Source organism: Phyllobates terribilis, unplaced genomic scaffold, assembly GCF_046119375.1.
Source record: "Phyllobates terribilis strain yellow unplaced genomic scaffold, ASM4611937v1 Scaffold_3__8_contigs__length_932513732, whole genome shotgun sequence".
NCBI classification, from domain to species: Eukaryota; Metazoa; Chordata; class Amphibia; order Anura; family Dendrobatidae; genus Phyllobates; species Phyllobates terribilis.
This window is the reverse complement of record NW_027362763.1, coordinates 781,819,970-781,838,695: the sequence shown is the minus strand read 5'-3', so window position 1 is coordinate 781,838,695 and position 18,726 is coordinate 781,819,970. Positions and strand designations below refer to the sequence as shown.

The window sequence follows — 18,726 nt, the reverse complement described above, 5'->3', positions numbered from 1 at the left end:
GACCATCACCTGACCGCTGACGTCAGGGGTCGCGTGATCATCAACTGACTAAATGACATCAACGCAGGTCCTGTCAGTACACCGCGGGACGCCGAAGAGAGAGGATCGTTGCCTGGAGGAGACTGGAGAGGTGAGTATACAGGTTTTTTTTTTTTTTTAACTTTTTTATTTATTTTTCACACCGTGTGGTAGCCGGGATGAAGAGGAGTTGGTCTCCTCTTCATCCTGGGTACCACACGCACCGCGATTACGCTGCAAATTCGCGGCCATTGAATTTAATTGAAACGCAGCAAATCCACATATACCTGCGGGTTTGCTGCGTTTCAATGTCACTCAATGGCCGCAAATTTGCTGCGTAATCGCGGTAGAAATGGTCTTGCTGCGTTTTGCAACGCAATGAGAATTCGGCGCGCTAATTAGCGCATCATGTGCACAGCACATCCGAATTCACATTGCTTTCCATGGCAGACGTTTTTACAAGCGTTTGAGGCCGTAAAAACGCTACATGGGCACATGGCCTAAGAACACTGCCAGGAATACAGAATGGGATCTATACATTCTCCAAGAGCGACTTCTCCCAACAATCAAGGAACAATTTGGTGATGAACAATGCCATTCTTCAGCATGATGGAGACCATGTCACAAAGCCAAAGTGATAACCAAGTGGCTAGGTGAACAAAACATTAAAATTTTGGGTCCATGGACAGAAAACTCTCCAGATCTGTGGTTAATCCTCAAAGCGAGTGGACAAAAAAAACCTCAGAAATTGTGATAAACTTCAAATCACTGATTAGACAAAAATGGGCGGTCAGCAATGATTTGAACTAGCAGCTGATATTCAGCATGTCAGGGCTAATTGCAAGACAAAGAATCAACATGCTGCAGATTTAAAAATGTATATCTGCTGTAAGGCAGCGGCTTTCAGGTCCGTGCGGTAATGAGGCAGTGACCCAAGAAAGTTCAACTTAAATGTCTTTATTTGCCAACTTGAAAAATAAATCCAAACTTTATCCTCCGGTTTGCAGCCGGAACGTCTGTATCAGTCCATTGCTGGCACCTCTGTATAACTCACAGGTGCGGTATGGCTTTTCTGGTCTGTGTTCAGGCTCACACAGACAGGCATATACAGAGCCTCCTGCTCTGTTGCTTGCAAACCAACACTGATTCACCTAACTCTTACTTGCAGGATTGAATGGGAATTGTGGCCACGGGCCATTTGCAAGACCAGGAGTGGAGGGTGAGATCTGTCCCACTACCTTCCTATAGACTCTCCAAAAATAAAAGCCCATGTATGGTTTTCCTATATCTGACTTGGTCAAATAGCTTGACCAAGGGCACACTTCCTTTTATTTTGCGTGGTCATTACAGCCACAGTTGTGGTTACAACACTCTCCAGTGGGTTCAGTATGTTTCTATGCGCATCCTGGGGGACATGCAACGACCCTCGTATAGGATTCCTCTCACTGCCTCACAGTGCAGAAATGATCAAAAACATGTAGATTTGTTAAAATACACTACTTAGCTGATACTATATTATGCTGTGGATTTTCCAAGAGGCAAAACACACAGCAAATATGCAATGTGTAAACACTTTATTCTGCCTTTTTACAGCAAAAAAAATTTGGCTGTAAGTCACAAAAACATATGAAACATTCAAAACTGTGAGCATTCTGTGGGTTTTTTTTTTTTTTGGCCCCTGGCGTTTTTTTACCCGAACACAGAAAAAGTGTCCGTACCGGTTTTTATGTGTATCCTCATAGGCTTCACTACTGGAAAAAAAAGTGAAAATTAAAAAGAAGCCACATAGGAGTAGTACTATCCTCCCAATGGAAGTACAGCTGTGCCCTGCAAGGAGTTTGTACTATCCTCCCAATGGAAGTACAGCTGTGCCCTGCAAGGAGTTTGTACTATCCTCCCAATGGAAGTACAGTTGTGCCTGTAAGGAGTTTGTACTATCCTCCCAATGGAAGTACAGCTGTGCCTGTAAGGAGTTTGTACTATCCTCCCAATGGAAGTACAGTTGTGCCTGTAAGGAGTTTGTACTATCCTCCCAATGGAAGTACAGCTGTGCCCTGCAAGGAGTAGCACTATCCTCCCAATGGAGGTACAGCTGTGCCTGTAAGGAGCAGCACTATCCTCCCAATGGAAGTACAGCTGTGCCTGTAAGGAGCAGCACTATCCTCCCAATGGAAGTACAGCTGTGCCTGTAAGGAGCAGCACTATCCTCCCAATGGAAGTACAGCTGTGGCTGTAACGAGCAGCACTATCCTCCCAATGGAAGTACAGCTGTGCCTGTAACGAGCAGCACTATCCTCCCAATGGAAGTACAGCTGTGCCTGTAACGAGCAGCACTATCCTCCCAATGGAAGTACAGCTGTGCCTGTAAGGAGCAGCACTATCCTCCCAATGGAAGTACAGCTGTGCCTGCAAGGAGTAGCACTATCCTCCCAATGGAAATACAGCTGTGCCTGTAAGGAGCAGCACTATCCTCCCAATGGAAGTACAGCTGTGCCTGTAAGGAGCAGCACTATCCTCCCAAGGGAAGTATAGCTGTGCCTGTAAAGAGTAGCACTATCCTCCCAACGGAAGTACAGTTGTGCCCTGCAAGGAGTAGCACTATCCTCCCAATGGAAGTACAGCTGTGCCTGCAAGGAGTAGCACTATCCTCCCAATGGAAGTACAGCTGTGCCCTGCAAGGAGTAGCACTATCCTCACAATGGAAATATAGCTGTGCCTGCAAGGAACACCACCTTCTATAACAATGTATTGCACAATTGTGGATCATCTTTCCTTGAAAATCAACATTGTGCTGCCATGTTAAATCATGAAGAAAACAAGTCCACCATAAAACCTTGACAAAATCTGTCATAAATATTAGGAATCACCTTCAATCACTCTGCTGGAACGGACAGGACTGGAGACAACTCCGATCAAGGCTGTTCAACTCATTACATGGCAGAGTGGAAAGGGACTGCAGCAACTAAGCAATTAGACGAAGGGAGAAAACTCCCATCTGTCATCGCACTGGTGACATAATGACTTCTTTATGCCATGCTGATGGGGTAACACAATATGGCATCACAAAATGGTTATGTTAAAGAAGTGTTTATATTCTGTAAAACAGATATATGGTATGGCATATTATCGACCTGCAGCACAATAAAGATAGTGCCATGGTTAAGGCCGTAGTAACCATACCCAAAAAGACAATGGTGCAAATGTTTTTACCACGGACACAAATAAAAAGGATTAAGAAAAATCTAAGATCATCCCAAACATGCTGCCACTTAAAAATACAACTAGGACTGCAAGAAAGGAGTCCTCTTACAGCTATGGCAGACATTTTAAAAGGTTCCGCTCTCTAAAAGCAACTGATAAAAAAACAAAATCACTTTGTCCTCAGAGCACAAAATAGCTGCGTCCTCAACGGGTTAAGAAGATACTATGGATTACTGCAGGCCGGAAGTCTCAATGTTAGGAAAGCCCTGCAAGAAGGATAACAAGCAAGGCACATCTTACCTCCCCGATGTCACCACTAAACTAAAATTCCTACTATCCCGCGTCATTAAACGCATTCACTTTAGGCCATTAATCAGGTGACGTCTGACACATCAGTGAGGTGAATACACCAGGTCACTGGTACAGACAGTGTTTGTGACAGGCACAGACCCAATAAAACATGTCTCTGTATAGTAGGGGGGCATCACTACGAAACTGCTGACTGTCGAGAAACTCGAGAACAAAGAGGAGCCAGAACTTGCAGAAATACAGGTGCATCTCACTAGAATAGAATATCATCAAAAAGTGAATTTCAGTTCTTCAATACAAAAAGTGAAATTCATATTATATAGAGTCATTACAAACAGTGATCTATTTCAGGTGTTTATTTCTGTTAATGTTGATGATTATGGCTTACAGCCAATGAAAACACAAAAGTCATTATCTCAGTAAATTAGAATACTTTATAACAGGGGTCGACAAAGTTGTTCAGAATCTAGGAGCCAGCCAAAAAATTTAGGAGCCAGAATTTTTTTTGTTGACAAACTGTACATATAGACCCCCTCACACACGGCGTCTCCCCGGGGAGCACGGCCTTTGTATGTACTTACACAGGTAGCGGGAGATGAGAACGGGCCCCCGGCCACAGCGATCCTTCCCCCCCAGGGACGGCTCCAGGTTTTTCTGGGCCCCGGGCGAAAGAGTCTCAGTGGGCCCTTTTAACACATACACGATTCATGATGCACAGATACGGCGGAGAAATATTATATATATATATATATATATATATATATATATATATATATATATATATATATATATTTATTACACATGGCCCAGCCTGCCCCCTCATCCTTCACATACGCAGACATATGCGCGCGCGCGCACACACGGTACGCAGACATATGCGCGCGCGCGCACACGGTACGCAGACATATGCGCGCGCGCGCGCACACACGGTACGCAGACATATGCGCGCGCGCGCACACACGGTACGCAGACATATGCGCGCGCGCGCACACACGGTACGCAGACATATGCGCGCGCGCGCGCACACACGGTACGCAGACATATGCGCGCGCGCGCACACACACGGTACGCAGACATATGCGCGCGCGCACACACACGGTACGCAGACATATGCGCGCGCGCACACACGGTACGCAGACATATGCGCGCGCGCACACACGGTACGCAGACATATGCGCGCGCGCACACACGGTACGCAGACATATGCGCGCGCGCACACACGGTACGCAGACATATGCGCGCGCGCACACACGGTACGCAGACATATGCGCGCGCGCACACACGGTACGCAGACATATGCGCGCGCGCACACACGGTACGCAGACATATGCGCGCGCGCACACACGGTACGCAGACATATGTACACATACAGACATACACATAGATAAAACAGACAAATATATATACACAGTCATATACACTGACATTCACATACATGCACTCACACAGACCCATTACTAATATTTTTAATATGGGGATTGGGGAAGCCTCACTCACCTGTCCCCGGTCCAGTGTCCTGTCCAGCAGCTCCTCGGGTATGGGGCAGTGCAGGGCCCCCGGCGTGTCACAGACTTCATGGCCCTGGAACATCAGAGGGGCCCACTTGCGGTCGGGTCCGGGCCCCTCCCGCCCATCTGTGCAGGACCTCCGCTCCGACGGTGTTTGATTGCCGGCACTCCCCCAGACATGGCCGCGCGCTGTGCGGCTGTGTCTGCTAGTAATGACGCAGCAGGAGCGACACACAAGCACAATTAAAGGTGCAGTGCCGTCGACCCTGCCGTGTCATTACTAGCAGACACAGCCGGACAGCGCGCGGCCATGTCTGGGGGAAGTGCCGGCAATCAAGCAGCGCCTGCGTCCCTGAACAGGTGCCGAGGAAGCGGCCAGGGCCCCGACAGTGAGTGGGCGGGTGGGTGTGTGTGTGGGCCCGGCCCCGACAGTGAGTGGGCGGGTGGGTGTGTGTGTGGGCCCGGCCCCGACAGTGAGTGGGCCCGGCCCCGACAGTGAGTGGGCCCGGCCCCGACAGTGAGTGGGCCCGGCCCCGACAGTGAGTGGGCGGGTGGGTGTGTGGGCCCGGGCCCCGACAGTGAGTGGGCGGCTGGGCCCCTCTGATTTTCCAGGGCCCCGGCACTTGCCCGGGTACGCCGGGTGCTGACGCCGGCCCTGCTTCCCCCGTAACCCAACTCTCCCTGTCCAGTCCCGGAGCATAAGGGGGGGCGGAGCAAAGTGGAGAAGGCGGCCTGAGCGATACTGTCCCTGCTACCTCCGATTGGATGACTCCGTGCAGGAGGTGGGATTGGATTGAGAGTATTTTATTTTCTTCTCAACTCCTCAAGCACCAGGCAACATTTTCTAGGCGCCAGACAACATTTTCTAGGCGCCACTGGCGACCAGGCGCCTGGGTTTGTCGAGCCCTGCTTTATAACAACTTGAAAAATGATTTTAAAATGCGAAATGTTGGCCTACTGAAATGTATGTTCAGTAAATGCACTCAATACTTGGTCGGGGCTCCTTTTGCATCAATTACTGCATCAATGCGGCGTGGCATGGAGGTGATCAGCCTGTAGCACTGCTGAGGTGTTATGGAAGCCCAGGTTGCTTTGAGATTAGCCTTCAGCTCGTCTGCATTGTTGGGTCTGGTGTCTCATCTTCCTCTTGACAATACCCCATAGATTCACTATGGTGTTAAGGTCAGGCGAGTTTGCTGGGCAATCAAGCACAGTGATACTGTTGTTTTTAAACCAGGTATTGGTACTTTTGGCAGTGTGGACAGGGGCCAAGTCCTGCTGGAGAATGAAATTTCCATCTCCAAAAAGCTTGTCGGCAGAGGGAAGCATGAAGTGCTCTGAAATTTCCTGGTAGACGGCTGCGCTGACTTTGGTCTTGATAAAACACAGTGGACCTACACCAGCAGATGACATGGCTCCCCAAACCATCATTGATTGTGGAAACTTCACACTAGACCTCAAGCAGCTTGCATTGTGGCCTCTCCATTCTTCCTCCAGACTCTGGGACCTTGATTTCCAAATGAAAATTAGAACTCTGGGATCTTGTGGAGTGTGTCAATGACTGCCTTCTGGACATCTGTCAAGTCAGCAGTGTTCCCCATCATTGTGGAGCCTACTGAAACAGACTAAGGGAACTTTTTAAGCGCTTAGGAAGCCTTTGCAGGTGTTTTTTGTTAATTATTTTAATTTACTGAGATAATGACTGGTGTTTTCATTGGCTGTAAGCCATAATCAACATTAACAGAAATAAACACTTGAAATAGATCATTCTGTTGGTAATGACTCTATTCACTTTTTGTATTGAAAAACTGAAATAAATTAACTTTTTGATGATATTCTAATTTAGTGAGATGCACCTGTAATAGTATTGCCGATATACAGTAGCTGCCTAACTCCATTATTTGTTAATGTTTTCCATTTAAAGGAAAAGTACTTCAAATTTTGCAAAGTATATTTCTGACAGGCCCATCACTTATCGGACAGTACCCATACAGGGGGTGCCTGGTTTCTAGAACGGTCTCTTGATAATAAGTATGGTAGATCATAACCTCCCTCAGTAGGAGGAGAGTAAGGGGGGTGGGAGGGGGAGGTCATGTCCGATAAAAAAAGAATCCATTTCCATCAATGTGCAGGATCCATTTTTCATCTGCGTGGCCCATGTGTCCGTTTCTACCATCTGCATGTCATACTTCTTTCTTGCTCAAAAAATAAATAAATAATACACAATAAGAAAAAAACCTGACGTGAATAGCCCCATAGATTGTATCAATGTGCAGTCAGTGAAAAAATACTGACCGCATCCAAATCCACAGCAGGCACATGCCAATTGCAAATTCCCAGGACGGCTTCAAACTGCAATTTTTATGCTGCATGTGAAACCAGCCTAAAGACCCCATAAACATGGGGTATGGGGTCCTCCTCCCAACAGATGATGTCATGAGAAAAAAAGGTTTGGTCAGATGGCGTTTCAAAGCCCAATCCTTTTGTTTTATACCCATCCAGCAACAGTGTAGCAAGCAGAAACTGCAGCCAGGAGCCAGGGATGAGAGAATACTGGGCTCCTTCATTGTCAGGGCATGTGCACACGGTGCAGATTTTCTGCAGTTTTGACGCTGCGTTTTTATGCAGCATCAAAACCGTAGCGGTCAGATGTTACAGCATAGTGGATGGGATTTCTAGAAATCTCATGCCCACTATGCGTTTTTGTGCACCCCGCGGAAACTGACATGAGGCGCGTCTTTCCAGACCGCAGCATGTCAATTTCTCTTGCGGAAAAGCATGCAGATGTCCCCCATAGACTTGCATTACATGAGGAAAATCCGCATGTGTGTTTCAATAGCGTTTCTGCAGCGAAAACGCACACAAAAACGCTACATGATGATCAATAAAGTTTGCTTAAAAAAAACTATTCTCTGAAACTCTGCAAATGTCAACATGAAGACATGAAAAACACATGCATAAAAAAAACAGTAATTAACCTAATTTGCATATTAGGTGCGGAAATGGTGCACAAAATTCTGCTGCGTCAAAACGGCAGCAAATCCGCACCATGTTCACATACCCTCAGGGTCCCACGGACAGAGTTCAGGCAGAGCTCACTGCAGGAAAGTGAGCGCTGTCAATCAAGATCGGTGCTCTGAATGCAATTAGAGCGTGTAACAGTCGACTGAGTCTCTGGTGACGTCAAAAAGCGCACTCAAGCCCTGTCAACCCATGCTATACCTCCAACTTTCAGAAAGGATGAATTAAAAGTGGTTGTCCAGCTGGAAGAAGTCATCACCAATCCACAGGTGACAACTTCTAGACTGTGGGGCTCCGAGCATTGCGCCACCCAATTGCCAGAGCGGGACATTTTTATCCCATATTGAAATATCGAATGGAGTGGCAGTATGAAATCTTAACTCCCAGCATTCTCTATGGGAAAGCTGCACTCTTCAAGCCCTTTGGGGAATGAATGGAGAAGCTGTCGAGCTTGCGCATTGCTGCTATATTCTAAAGGGGAAAAAGTGCTCTATTATGGGGATCGGTGATCCACAATCTAGAAATGACCACCTCTTCTGTGAATAGGTGATAACTTATTCTGACCATCGGGTTAATGTAAGAATTCCTGCAGAAACATTACAGACATTGTTTGGCATCTAAGGCTATGTTTACACACAGCAGATCTATTGGAGAATATATTTGTGTTTGCAGAAATCCCTGCACATGCCACACAATTAAAGCAACCAAAACAGATTTTAAAGGGCATTATTCTGCCCAACCTACAAGCAGCATCAATCAGACACTGGCTGACACTGAGTTATGGCAGCTGTATATTACTCTAAATTACGTTTTCTCTGAAACCACGCAGAATTTTAGTCACACGACAGTCTCCAGCAGGTCCCCGGCAGCTTCACCGGCACCGCTCACCTAGACTGGCAGGTCCCTCCTGATGTGTGGTTATATGGTGGGACCTGTGAGTCCATGGGAGCAGTGTGTGGAGCAGCTGGCAGAGACCCACCTAGGAATAGTCAGAGATGCATCATTCCTGGACCACTTGTTAACTCCTTAACGACCGCTGAAGCGCCTTTTAATGTCGGTCGTTAAGAGTACTTATTCCTCAGCGCTGCTTTTTAACGACGCTGAGGAATAACAGTGTAGAGTAGCCCCACAGCTGAATTCCCCACAAATATCAGCTGTACATGACAGTTTACACCCTTCAGTAAATGCCCCATGGGTTGTAGTTAATATTCATGGTCTTTAATAGCGGGCACACAGACCGCAGAGTGGCAGCAGGAGACGCACTGCGGGAACAGTGTGCGCGCTATTAAGGAGAATGAATGGTCAGTGCTAGTCCCGGCGTGAGATCCCTGTCGGCAGCAGAGCAGGACGCAGCACTGGAGGAGAGAGGAGGTGCGTATAATTGTTTATTTTTTTTGTGTGCAGCGTGAGGAGGGGTGCAATATACATACCAAGATGAGGGGGGCCATATACATACCAGGAAGAGGGATGAAGGGTGCCATACATACCAGGAAGAGGGATGAAGGGTGCCATACATACCAGGAAGAGGGATGAAGGGTGCCATACATACCAGGAAGAGGAATGAAGGGTGCCATACATAGCAGGAAGGGGGATGAAGGGTGCCATACATACCAGGAAGAGGGATGAAGGGTGCCATACATACCAGGAAGAGGGATGAAGGGTGCCATACATACCAGGAAGAGGGATGAAGGGTGCCATACATACCAAGAAGAGGGATGAAGGGTGCCATACATACCAAGAAGAGGGATGAAGGGTGCCATACATACCAAGAAGAGGGATGAAGGGTGCCATACATACCAAGAAGAGGGATGAAGGGTGCCATACATACCAAGAAGAGGGATGAAGGGTGCCATACATACCAAGAAGAGGGATGAAGGGTGCCATACATACCAAGAAGAGGGATGAAGGGTGCCATACATACCAGGAAGAGGGATGAAGGGTGCCATACATACCAGGAAGAGGGATGAAGGGTGCCATACATACCAGGAAGAGGGATGAAGGGTGCCATGCATACAAGGAAGAGGGATGAGGGGGGCCATGCATACCAGGATGAGGGCCACGTATAAGAATGAGGAGGCCATATATACTAGGATGGGGGTTAACAGAATTGGGGGACATTACCCCTATAACAGTGTCAGCAGTAGGCTCCCTCCCCCATAACAGTGCATCAGGACCACATTTTTTGCTTAATTTTTTTTTCTATTTTCCTCCTCTAAAACCTAGGTGCGTCTTACAGTCTGAAAAATACGGTAAATATTTTTTTTTTTTATATAAATGTATCCAGTTTCACCTATTAACCCTTGTGTACCTGTCAAATTTGCAGCAAATACAAAAAATACATTTTTACCACAAAAATGTCATATTTCCACGTCTCAATGATATAAAATTGTGTGAGGCACCTATGGGTTCAAAATACTCACTCCACCCCTAGATGAATTCCTTAGGCAGTGAAGCTTCCAATACTAGGTCACCTGGATGGGGTTTCTACTGTTCTGGCACCTCATGGACTCGGCTAATGGAGACCACAATCTATTAAAATGGAAACTGCATTCTAAAAGCCAAGTAGCGCTCCTTCCCATCCGATCACCGCCATGTGCACAAACAGTAGTGTACAACCACATATGGGGTTATCATTGTGTTTGGTAAAAATTGCATAACAAATTATGGGGTCCAATTACTCCCATTACTCCTAGTATAAATTTGGTGCCAAAACAGTATTTTAGTGGAAAAAATTAAATTAATTGTTTTTACATCTAGAAGTTATAAAGTTTTGAGAATGACCTGTAGGTTAAAAATGCTCAGTTCAACCCTAGATGAATTCCTTGAGTGGGTCTAGTTTCCAAAATGGGGTCACTTGTGGGGGTTTCTGATGTTTTCACATCTCAGGGGCTCTCCAAATGCGACAAGGCATTTACAATCTATTCCAGACAAATAGCGCTCTTTCCTTTCCTAGTCCTACCACATATGGGGTATCATTGCGTTCGGAAGAAATTGCATAACAAATTATGGGGTCAATTTTCTCCTATCATCCATTGTGAAAATTACAAATTTGGGGCTAAAATAACATTTTGGTGAAACAAATTGTCAATATGCCGACCTATTGTTATCAAATTTTGTGTAGTACCTGTGGGTTCAAAATTCTCACTATACCCCTGGATAAAATCCTTGAGGGGTGAAGTTTCCAAAATGGGGTAACTTGTGGTTTTTTTTCCACTGTTTAGGCACATCACGGGCTCTGCAAATATGACTGCAGAGCATTCCATGAAAGTGTGCATTCCAAAACGTCACTCTCCTTCATTTCTGAGCCATGCCGTGCGCCCAAACAGTAGTTTTCCTCCACATATGGGGTATCAGCGTACTCAGGAGAAATTGCACAACAAATTTTAGGGTCCATTTTCTCCTGTTAGCCTTGTGAAAATAAAAAATTTAGGGCTAAAGTAAAATTTTTGCGGGAAAAAGAAAAATGTTCATTTTTTCTTTCACATTGCTTAAGTTCCTGTAATGAACTTCTTGAATGTGGTTTTGAGCACTTTGAGGGGTGCAGTTTTTAGAACGGTGTCACATTTGGGCATTTTCTGTCATATAGGCCCTTCAAAGTCACTTCAAATGTGATGTGGTCCCTAAAAAAATTGGATTTGTAAATTTTGCTGGAAAAATTAGAAATTGCTGATCAACTTTTAACCCTTCTAATTTTCTAACAAAAATAATGAGGTTTCAGAAATTATGCTGATGTAAAGTAGACATGTAGGAAATTATATTTATTAACTCATTTGTGTGATATAGTTTTTGCGAAAATTCAGATATTTTCACACATAGATGCGAAAAATATCTACCTAAATTTACCACTAACAAAGTACAATGTGTCATGAAAAAAAACAACAATCTAAGAATCACTGGGATCTGTTGAAGCGTTTCAGAGTTACCGTATTTCCTTATAAAGTGACACTGGTCAAATTTAAAAAATTTAGCCTGGTCATTAAAGGGAATCTGTCACCCCCCTGGGACCTATCAGACCGCTAATATGGGCATACAGGTGATAGAATTGTAAGTCTATACCTACCCGTATGTCCCATATTAGAAGTCTTGTGGGTGTGAAATTACTTTTTAGAAAATCCTTTTTCCTAAGAAATGCCCGCCTATATGCTTAATTTAAATATCCCCCCTCTGTGACATGCAGTCTAGGGCTGCACATCCCACGCATGCGCAATGCGCCTATAGCTTAAGGCACATTTTTTTTCACCCTGCCCTCTTTTACTGATCTGCTCAAGTGCGCAGGCGCCGGTAGTCATTGTGACTTCCGCACCAGTGACCTCCAGTGTGCGCAACAATAAGGTTTGGTCCCCGCTTCCTCACGGCATCCTGCTATCTGGGAAGAAGTGGGGACCAAACTTCATTGTTGCGCACGCCGGAGACAGAATGCAGAATTGGTGACTTGTTTCTATTATACCTTTTCTCTGAATGTTCCTCACCTGGCGCCCACTCCTGAGAGAAGATACTGACCAAATACCAACAGTGGGGCTGTGGCCTTAAAGGGATTTCTCTGTGAAACAACAGGCAGACACACCTCGGAGTAGAAGCTATTAGGAAAGAAATTGCCTATAACTGAGCTTTCACTTTAGCCAAAATCTTGGAGATCAGAAAATTAGGCTGAAAATATTAGGCAATGTCAGTGCTGTATGAATAAAAAGTACACTGTGTGCACACTTATTAGGCAAGTGAGTATTTTGACTATATCATCAATTTTAGGGCTCGTGCAGACGACCGTATAACTTGGAAGAGGGTTATCCGTTGTTTTGACGGATAGCACTTGTCACGTATGTTATTCAATGAGGCCGTGCATATGTCCAATTTGTCGAGGGAAAATTTAAATAAAATAAAAATTGATCGCCCTCAGCATTCAAGTCTATGGGCATGTGGAAACCATCGAACTGCACTCGGATGACATCCACAATAGCAAAAATTCCAGAAAAACACCATCTTCAGGATATGCTTCGGGGGATTACCAACGCATGGCCCCCCGACTTCTCCCCCCAAAAAAAACAAAAAGCATGGTTCAGTAAAAACAAAAATAAAGCAACTCAAATGTACACATTGATAATCCTGTTAGGACCTCCATCTAAAAATTCTCAATGCTACTGCCTCCAGGGCAAGTCAGAGGAACGCTTAAGGCCCCATCACACTTAGCGACGCTACAGCGATCCCGACAACGATACGACCTGTCAGGGATCGTTGCTGTATCACTATGTGATCGCTTGTGAGCTGTCAAACAGGCAGGCTCACCAGCGATTAGGGTAATGTGGGGTGGCGATGGGTTGCCATGATAGCCAGGGGTCTGCTGAAGGCCTCCGTGCTTGTCATGATGGTACTGAAAGTCAGTCTGTAGCTGGCGTTTATAGGAGACCGTGATTATCGCTATACACAGCAGTACGGTAGCAATACTGTTCATACAACAAGCGATCAGATGATCCCAGGTTCAAGGTCCCTAAGTGAACTAGCAAGCAGGGCTGTGGAGTTGGAGTCGTGGAGTCGGTATAAAATGGACCAACTCCTAAAATATATAATAAATTGGGTACAGTAGTTCAATGCAGTTTGTGGGGAATATTTTTTCATAAGAATTTGGGAAAGTTATGAAGTGTCCTATAAATGTCGGTCCTATTCCTGATCTAAGGGTCTAGACTTTTAGCTGAGATGAATCTGTGCTACAGTAAATTTATCACTTACACATGAGCCATGTATGAGGGAGTCTGAGTCGTGGAAATTGAGGAGTAGGGAGGTTTGGCTTAACAATTCCAAAGCCCTGCTAGCAAGTACAGTACAAAGTGAAAAAGATTTTTTAAAAATATGAAATAAAAAGCATAAAATCATCAGATGGATGTGCTGATTGCGCTTCTTTTTTGTTTGATGGACAGCAACAAATGCTTCTCCACAATCATTGATGGCATTTGGTGAAGACATTGCTGAATGCTGTAGATCAGCAAACTGTGGCTACGTACCCCCGTTTAGGCCTCATTCAGGCGTTGATCCGTTTTTCTTCTATGTCCAAAAAGTGTTTCATCGGTGATTTTCATCAGTTTTTTTTCACTGATGAGAAAAAATATATATATATAAAAATTTCTCCAGCTTCTCCTCTCATCAGTCAGTGAGAAATGGACAGCACATGGATGGCATCTGAATGCGGTCACATTTATTTTTTCACGGAAATGTTTCCGGCGTTTTGCATGGGCCACTTGGTCTTAGGAAAAAGTATGAAACGTGAGCAGCCCCATAGACGAGTGCTATTTATGAAAAAAAACGGAGAGCACTCGTATGTCAGAAAGAGACATGTGAATGAGCCTTATTTCCTATAGAAAAAGTAAAGGTATGCTTAAAAAAAAAAAAAAGTACATTGCTTTCTGCAATTTGGCTTACTTTTTGTTAAATAATGACACTAATTTTTTCATGTGTTGTTCAGAGGAGGTTTGACTTGCCTAATTTTAAGATCTTCAAATAACCAAATTTTTTTGTTATTCAAAGAGGGTGTACTTAGTTTTTCTCACTACTGTATGTACTAGTAGCATCTACAGTTAGCTATGCAAATAGGAGTGAGTCGCTAGAGAAATAAAACTGGGACACAATGAAGTAAAGATTTTCCTTTCCGTGTCTCACATAAATATTCACTCTAAACCAGGCTACATATATACATTTTTCTGAATAAATGAACATTAAATGACAGTGGGGAGAGACTGACACCCAATGGTGCACCATGCAAGCACTTGTGTTGGAAAACTTTCCTACATAAGGTATAAAACCCTCTTGGCACAAACACTAAAAGTACAAGTAAATCAAACATGACAGTGCAAAATGTGCGGCATCCAGAGGTAATATACACAGGCCTGCATCATCTGACGGTAAGGTTATCCTCCCGGCATAGATAACACTGGCACAATATACTGTACAATGACCTACACCTCAGCAGACACATTGCAAAGTCATTCAATGATTGCAACAGAACTAGAACATGTCCTGGATTTAGTAAATAGGGATAAATGTTTTCCACGAGGAACAGGATCCTCCGTAAACAAGACATCTAATAATACTAGATGTGGATAAACACAATGACAGCGTAGCAACAGGAGAAACGACAGCACAGAGGTCACCCCATGTGTGTCACATACAGTGTCCGTCACTGATCGAATCACACAACGGGAGTGAGATGTGACCTTATACATGGAGACAAGGTAGCAAGCAGATCAACATATTATCCTCCAGGATGAGCAGATACCTGCAGCACAGTCTGGATTCTCCTCTAGAGGCCACATTAACCTGAAAGTAATTTATACTATGTACCAGGAGGAACATCCATCACACAGACTAAAATATCTAGCTAATACCAAGGAGGGTACACTTCTACGGGAAACAGACAATAGGATGCCAACAGCGAGCGATGGAACGTGACGTCCGCATAAAATATAGAAGAATATAAAAACATTAGACATCCGCAGTAAATAGAAGTCCTTGAGATGTCCTTATCAGGGCAGTACAAAGTATCTACACGCGTTTCAATTTTATATGATACAAGGAAAGCTGAATGTGACAACCAAAATAATCTCCAGACCCCATAGATGGCACCTGGAATTAAGAAGAGAAAAAGAATGCCATTTAAAGGGGTTGTCCAGTGTTATGATATTGATGAGGATAGGTCATCAATATCAAATTGGTCAGAGTCAGACACCCTCCCACCCCAATGATCAGCGGTTATCAACTCCGGCAAAGGCCAGATGAAAACTGTATGGGATGTAACATCACTGCTCAGTCCTGCAGATCAGCTCCTATTCAGTACGGATGTCTTTCTACCTTGCATTGCGTTAACACATGGCAGAATGTTCAAGACCTACAAGCTGCAAAAGCTTCATGGATGCAGGGACAAGACTCATTTGAACTCCACAGCCTCATAAGCCTATGAGACTGTCAAGTTAGGGTCAAGAGACCCGAGCCAGGTCCCCACTTCAAGGTACGTATACGGAATGTTGTTTGAAGGACAACTGAATTTGCCCTACTGGTCTAGAGGCTAAAGCTTTGGATAAAGTCACTTGAAGCGTCTGACTACCGTTCCGGTGGCTTTATCACAAATCTTGTGGCTTTTCAATCAATTTGAAAACTACATTCATTTAAGATCTGACATCTGGACACCTGCTCTGAGTCAGTCTGGGCTTCTGGCTGAACCCAAAATCAGACATGCTGACTGAGCCATAGGCTTCAATTAAGTAGTCCAAAACTTGCTACATGGCCTCCCTTTGACTTTTCTAGAGGTGTCCATGTTTTAAGCTGGACACAATCAGTATCTACCTAAGGCCTGTATCAAAGCAACACCTTCTCTAAATAGGAGAAATTAGGTCACGGAGCTGATATCCCAGCTGTACTGCTGCAGGTGGTTGCACAGAGGTGGAAATACAGGTGTCAATTGAAATGACAGCGTGACCATAAAATCTATGTTTGCACCAAGTCCTCCAGAGTGGGAATAGTTATTTCACAGTCCATATGAAATATCAAATATACAGAAAAGAGGATGTCCTAACTTTTCTACTCCTATAACATTTACCCTTGGTAATTGTAAACCTAGAAGAAACAAAAGATGACTAGATAACATTTGCAACAATTTGACAGAAGCGGAAGATACAGTGTTATACTATCTGCAAATTTCCAAAAAGTGACCCTCCGTCATGACAAATGGACACTGCACAGATATGAGAAAAATCAGAGTCTTATCCCCAAGTCTCTGACGCCATATTTGTTCTCCAGGAATCAAAATGACTGAATAGTTCACTAGGGTGTCCAGACAACCCATAGTCCTATCATTTGGTAGATGGTGATGGCCAAGTTCAGACTATCGATGGAATCTCCTGATGTGGAGCTGTAGTATGCTTGGGCTTTTGATCCGCTCACTATGAGGGAAATCCCAGATTAAACCCTGTATAGGTCTGACTATAGGGGCAGCATGGTGGCTCAGTAATTAGTACTGTTGGTTTTCAGCGCTGGGGTCCTGGGTTCAAGTCCCATCATTGACGACATCTGCAAGGATTTTCCATGTTCTTCCCGTATTTGTGTGGGTTTCCTCCAAGTTCTCCGGTTTCTTCCCTCACTCCAATAGAGAATCTAGATTGTGAGCCCCAATGGGGACAATGATGATGAGGTCTGTAAAGTGCTGTGCAATATGACGGTGCTATATAAGCAAAGCTGGTGCTATATAAGCAAAGCATAATAATATAACAATAAATATGAAGGTATGTGGTGATTTGTAAGGTGCTCACATCTGCTGCATGATTGGAACAGGTCAATGGTACCCTATTGCGATAAGTAGTACAGAGTTGGTACGAAGCGATTCGCATGCCCTAGTCCATTGGTCTCGACAGTAATATCTGACAGATGGACAAGAGCCGAGAGAAGCGCCCCTTACTCTGTTTTTGATTAGTCAGCCTGGCGCAAAGTCATCTTTTCAGCAAGATACATTGACCATAAGGAAGAACCGCAGATGCCGAAAGTAAGTGGTGGTGGTTCTGCCTCTACCGTCCAGTGGGCAGAGATTACGGTTGTGGCCGATGGACTGGGAGGAGCAAAGCGATTCACACCAACTCTCATGGAAGGAATATATTGATCTACAACACAACAGGGACCCCGGCAATGAGTAGATCGTGTATACAGGGCATCAACTAGAAAAGCTAGCATTTTTATTGCTGCTCTGAACCATTTGAGGGTTTATGGAAGAGGCAGAACCTCCGCCATCTTTTTGGTTGTCATTCACATCAGATACACGACAGATCTTGCACTTTGAGGACCACACGGCCAAAGTGACAGTGCCAAACAATTCTCAAACTGATAGCGGTTTAGGGAGGAGCCAATAGGCAGCTGCCGCCATGGGTAAGGGCAGATGGGGCAGAGCCAGGCAGGCACTGGGGGGCAGTGTCAGGCAGGCACTTGGGGGGGGGGGGGGCAGTGCCGGGCAGACACCAGAGCACAGAGCACAATGACAGGACACAATGCCAGCACTCACGTGTTCAGCTTTCGGCTCCAGAACAGCACCCCAGGCCACAGCTCCCGGAGGTGCACGGCCCGGCCCAGGCTGCTCTTGATCTGTGCCAGCAGCTCGTTAGACTCCCGGTCCAGGCGCTCCGCATAGGGCAGCAGGAGGTTGTACACTATCTCCTTCTGGGGTCTGAAGCCCAGCTGCTCCGTTCTCTCTTCCCTGGTGCCCATGACTGGACGCCGCTACCGCCGTTCTCCTCCCGCTGCTGCTGAGGGTCACTACCGCGCCGGCCTCTGACTTGCACTCCTCTCCCAACTCTCCTCACTCAGTCTACCGGTGACGAAGCAACTGAAGGGAGGGCAACGACGTCACCCGGGAGGGCTTCAGGACGTCACTTCCGCCCCTTCTCGCAATTCGGTTGGTGACGTCACGCTGGAATGTGTCACATGACTGGTGCAGGCGCCGCTGTCCGTAGTCACAGATCTCACACACGGGGCTGCGCTGTCCGGCACAATGCGGAGTGTTTGATGCCTGTGCAGCATGTCACATTGTTTAGGCTATGTGCCCACGTTGCATTTATGAAGCAGAAAATTTCTGCTGCATAAATGCAAGTCCTCTCCCGGAAAAACGCATGCGGAATTCCGCACGCGTTTATCGCGCATTTTTTGC

General features: G+C 45.4%; 1 protein-coding gene across 1 annotated transcript in view; it reads right to left on the bottom strand.

Annotated features, from left to right (window-relative positions):
- Nucleotides 1-18,488, bottom strand: part of PSME4 (proteasome activator subunit 4) — a 152,957-nt gene extending 134,469 nt beyond the window's left edge. Inside the window, exon 1 of the mRNA XM_073673591.1 lies at nt 18,085-18,488. Within this exon, the coding sequence (XP_073529692.1) occupies nt 18,085-18,287 (203 nt within the window). The 5' untranslated portion in view covers nt 18,288-18,488. The remainder of the gene's footprint in view (nt 1-18,084) is intronic.
- Nucleotides 18,489-18,726: the final 238 nt, after the last annotated feature.